The sequence below is a fragment of the Sceloporus occidentalis genome, unplaced genomic scaffold (genome assembly GCF_023333645.1).
Source record: "Sceloporus occidentalis isolate IW3139 unplaced genomic scaffold, rSceOcc1.0.p SCAF_109, whole genome shotgun sequence".
Classification (NCBI taxonomy): Eukaryota; Metazoa; Chordata; class Lepidosauria; order Squamata; family Phrynosomatidae; genus Sceloporus; species Sceloporus occidentalis.
This window is the reverse complement of record NW_028317089.1, coordinates 2,484,846-2,490,417: the sequence shown is the minus strand read 5'-3', so window position 1 is coordinate 2,490,417 and position 5,572 is coordinate 2,484,846. Positions and strand designations below refer to the sequence as shown.

Here is a 5,572-nt window from a genome sequence, read left to right as displayed (position 1 = left end):
AACGTTTGGGGTCACTTCTAAATGGTTTTAAAAGAAAACTTTGTCCATTAAAGTAAAATGAATGAGAAATCCAGCGCAGACGGGGTTAACTTTGTAAATAACTATTGTAGCTGGAAACGGCTGATTTTTAATAGAATCTCTTCATAGGCGTACAGAGGCCCTTTATCAACTCCCATCACTCCTGGGTTCCAATGGCCCTTTATCACTCCCATCACTCCTGGGTTCCAATGGCCCTTTATCACTCCTGGGTTCCAATGGCCCTCTATCACTCCCGGGTCCCAATGGCCCTCTATCACTCCCATCACTCCTGGGTCCCAATGGCCCTCTATCACTCCCATCACTCCTGGGTTCCAATATCACGTTGTGTTCGCCGATACAAGTTTAAAAGGTCAATTGATGGTTAGAAAACCCTTTTTGCAATTATGTTACAGACAGAAATGTCCTTGTTTTCCATGAAAACAGCTCAGTGACCCCAAACTTTTGAACGGTAGCGTCTCTCTTTCACTTGGCCAATAACAGAACATGTTCTCTTCATACAATTATTACACAATCATTGCAGAAAACGTCGCTTCTCACACAAAATGAATACAGGACGTCCTGTATACGGAAAACAGACAATGAAGAAATGCGCTGCTCTTTAATGGTCTCTCTTGTTTGTTCCCAGAAGCAAATAACATCGAAGAGACCGAAAATTAAATAGTGCAAGCGAAGCCGCCGGTCTTCCCCCCCCATCCCCCCCCCCCCCCGGTCTCCTTCCTAATATTCCCACTCGTCGGTTTTCATGTCCAGATATCCGAGAATGTTATTCGCGAATTTCACCGCTTGCTTTCTCGCCGCTTTGGACCTTTCTTCTCCTTGAGAGTCGATGGCGTCGAGAGCGAGCAACTGTTTGGTGATGAGCTCTTCCAACATCATGTAATTCTTATCGGCCCGTTTCCCGTCGAAGGAGAGGACCTCTTTCTGCAGCTCTGACAGTTTGCCCAGAACGTTCCAGACGGCTGCGTGCGAGGCATGTTCCGCGTTTGACCGGTCGCCGGCGCTCTGCCGTCTTTCGAGGGCCTCCTTGAGGTCGACGTACATGATAAGAGCTTGAACTTCAACCACGGCTCTCCTCCTGGCTTCGCGGATGCAAGGGTTCCTCCCGGGACTCACCTCGTCCAGCTGGGTGATGAGACTCTGCAGCTCGGACTTGACGCCCATGTGAACGTCACACATGCTTTGGGGCCTTTCCGAAATAGTCGTCTTTATCTCGGCCATCCTTCTGCGGATCTCCTCGATCTTCACTATGGACTCGTTCTGGGCCAGGTCGTAAGCGCTCGTCATTTCCGCTTCCTCCTCCTGGTCCAGATACTTCAGCAAGCCGTTGATTTCCTCGACCACCTCCTTCCTGTAGTTCCTCACGTCCGCGTGACCCGAGACGTCGAGGGCGTCCAAATCCGCCGTCAGTCCGGTGAGCACGCAGGACAGGTGTTTGTACGTCTCGTTATCGTTCACGCCGACCAGAAGTCGTATGAGGCTCCATCGCGCTTTGCTCACCTCGCACATGACGGAGTTAATCTTGGAGACGGACGGATGGGCCTCGGTCGATAGCGGAAGCGGCAGTATTTGTTGCTTTAAGCAGTTTTCTACGATTTCCTGAACGCAGAGGACTTTGGTTAAGGTGCGGTACCTCGCTTTCCGCAGCGGGACCTTCCCCTCGGTTTTCACCTGCGTCAGTCGCATCAGAACGTTCTGAATCCCTTCCTCGAACTCGTCCGTCACGCCCTTCCCGCTCCCGTAGCACGGCGTCATCTGCTGCGCCACCAGAGTCTGCGCCTCTCTGAAGATGTTCTCGATCTCCAGGCGGCGCGGGTGGTTGGCGTTCTGCTCCAATTCCCTCAGGACTCTCTCGGTTTCCTCCGTCACTCGTTTCCTCGCCTGCAGGATCTGGCTTTTTCCTTCCGTGTCGACGGATTCGATGTCGAAAAGCTGTTTCAGCAAAGCCCTCTCCAGCTTTCTGTACTCGGGGTCGTTTTTGAGTCCGCTGAAAGTTGCCACTTTCTTCTCGAGGTCTTTGACTTTCTTCTGTATCTCCTGAAGAGCGCTTACGGAGGCATGTTGATTCCCCATAGCCATGCTCATCAAGGTTTACGTTTGCATCCAACCAGGGCTGAGAATGAAAAAGAACAAGAAGATTATTTCACATACATATCCTTGGAGACGAGATGTTAGAAACAGAATCTGCCGGCAGATCGGCCCCATCCGGCCCCCCGTCTACTCTGCCCGTTTCTCCTGCTGTCAAGACTCAGACCTTAATCAGTCGCTGGTCGCATCTTAAATTCAAGATCCATATGCCTGTCCCCTTACACATTATCGGGGCTTTTAGGGCTGTAGAACCCTGAGATACCCTCATATCCAGCAAACATTCCGAGCTCCTGGAAAAGAGGGGGCATCAGGGGAGGAAAAAGGGCCGACGAGAATACCCCTCTGTAAGGAATACACCGTTAATCCGTAGGTATTTCGCAAACACACATCACAAGCGTTTGTTGTTAATCCTCCGCATCATGGAAAGTATATGAGAGCAAATCCCGAGAGCAGCTGTCTCTCCGACAAGCCCCGGCACGCGTGGGTTTAATGGGTTTAAATACACCTTTGTTACCGGGGCATTTAGCTGGACCCGGCTCACGGACATACGGGCTTCGGGCCGCCAGTAACAAGGACAGAACTTTACGGCTCAATAAATCAGGATCATCCGGTTTGTGTTTATTAAGCAATAAAAATAAAGTCCGGCTCCGATCACTTACCTAGAAAGGTGTGAGAGACGCCCCGGCTGGGGGGAGAGCGCGAGACGGCAGCTGGGAGAAGCCGGGGTATTATTTCTGGTCTGTGGGTGTTAGGAGAGGTTGGTGTTTATCTTGGGTGGAGTGATGAGCGAGGCACGCGGTATGTGCTCTCGGGGAGGGACTTCAGCTTGGAAGTGCTGGGAGTTGGAGTGAACACTTGGATGAGTGTTGCCGATTGCTTTATAGGTAGAGGGTAACAGGTGTGATGGCTCCTCTGTGGATCCCAGCTGCGGGGGGGGGGGGATCTATATGATGGCGCTCCCTCCGTCTCAGATACCGGATGGCTCTTCGTGGAAATCTTTCGCTCTCTTCTCTCTTATTTCTGTCCCTGTCTATGAGAGCTGCTGAGGTCTCGCTGCAGGCGCTGTCTGTCTCGTGCTGTGTGAGAGCGCTGCTCGATATATGTATCTCTATACTATGCGAAACATTCCCCCGGGGGCCGTCACCACACGCATACATACATACACACACACACTATACATACATACATACACACACACTATACATACATACATACACACACTATACATACATACATACACACACTATACATACATACATACATACACACACACACACACTATACATACATAAACACACACACACTATATATACATACATACACACACACTATACATACATACATACACACACTATACATACATACATACACACACACACACACTATACATACATACATACACACACACTATACATACATACATACACACACACTATACATACATACATACACACACTACATACATACATACACACACACTATACATACATACATACACACACACTATACATACATACATACACACACACACACACACTATACATACATACATACACACTATACATACATACATACACACACACACACACTATACATACATACATACACACATACATACACACACTATACATACATACACACACACACACACACTATACATACATACACACACACACACTATACATACATACATACACACACTATACATACATACATACACACACACACACTATACATACACACACACACACACTATACATACATACATACATACACTATACATACATACATACACACACACACTATACATACACACACACACACTATACATACATACATACACACACTATACATACATACATACATACACTATACATACATACATACACACACACACTATACATACACACACACACACTATACATACATACATACACACACACACACTATACATACATACACACACACACTATACATACATACATACACACACACACTATACATACATACATACACACACTATACATACATACATACACACACTATACATACATACATACACACACTATACATACATACACACACACACACACACTATACATACACACACACACACACACTATACATACATACATACACACACACACACACACTATACATACATACATACACACACACTATACATACATACATACACACACTATACATACATACATACACACACTATACATACATACATACATACACACACTATACATACATACATACACACACACACACACACACACTATACATACATATATACATAAACACACACACTATACATACATAAACACACACACACTATATATACATACATAAACACACACACACACACTATATATACATACATACATACATAAACACACAATATACATACATACACACACAAACTATACATACATGTGTACACACACACTATACATACACACACTATACATACACACACACTATACATACACATATACACACACACACCTGTCATTGCTGTCGCTCGATGCTGTTATGGGGGTCACCTCTCCTCTCACCGTTGTGAGGGTCCCCCCCTCTCGCCGGTTTGGGGGTCTCTTCCCCCCCTCTCTCGCCGGTCTGGGGATCTCCCCCCCCCCTCTCTCGCCGGTTTGTGGGTCTCCCCCCCCCTCTCTCGCCGGTTTGGGGGTCTCTCCCCCCCTCTCTCGCCGGTCTGGGGATCTCCCCCCCCTCTCTCGCCGGTCTGGGGATCTCCCCCCCCCCCCTCTCTCGCCGGTCTGGGGGTCTCTCTCCCCCCCTCTCTCGCCGGTCTGGGGGTCTCGCTCCCCCCCCTCTCTCGCCGGTTTGGGGGTGTGTCTTCATGCTGCCGACTGACAGCTGCCTCCCGGCTTCCCTGACTCACCTCAGACCCCTGGCCCGTAGTCCGGTATGTTGGACACCTGGCAGTCCGCTCCTTTCACTCGGGGGCCCCCGGTCGGCAGGGGCTGAAGGGCGCCGGGCCCTCTAGTTGGCGGGTGATTCCTGCGCACTCCACCGCACTGACAGCTCCTCCGTTGGCATGGCGACAGTGGCGCTGACGTCCTGCCGTAAAGTAACGGCTCGTGCGTATCCCGGAAGAACATGGCGGCTTCCCCGGGGCTCGGGCTCCGTCCTCTGCGAGCGTGGATCCCGCTGACCCGCTGCGCACACACGGCAGCCCCCGAGCCGAGCCCGGCCAAGGTGACCCCCATACCCCTAAACGTAAAGGATAGGGGGTCCGGCATGATACGGGACTACAACTCCCATCACCCCGGCCAACAGGGAGCCTCCTGGGGCCATTAAAGGAGCAGCATGCAGTTTTTTTTACTTTCAATTGATTCTAGTTAAAAAATTACTTTTTAAATCACGTTTTTCTTATTAATAAATTTTTTCACGTCCCAGGTTTTTTTTAATTGCTTGC

The 5,572-nt window shown here is 48.9% G+C and overlaps 1 protein-coding gene across 1 annotated transcript; it reads right to left on the bottom strand.

Annotated features, from left to right (window-relative positions):
* Positions 1 to 756: 756 nt before the first annotated feature.
* LOC149283199 (BAG family molecular chaperone regulator 5-like) lies at positions 757 to 2,115 on the bottom strand. The gene has a single exon (XM_089497854.1). It carries the CDS (start codon positions 2,113 to 2,115, stop codon positions 757 to 759), a length of 1,359 nt encoding a protein of 452 aa, XP_089353980.1.
* Positions 2,116 to 5,572: the final 3,457 nt, after the last annotated feature.

Excerpts from the sequence above, each read along its gene's own strand:
- LOC149283199 (XM_089497854.1), bottom strand. The coding sequence starts at position 2,115 with ATGGCTATGGGGAATCAACATGCCTCCGTAAGCGCTCTTCAGGAGATA.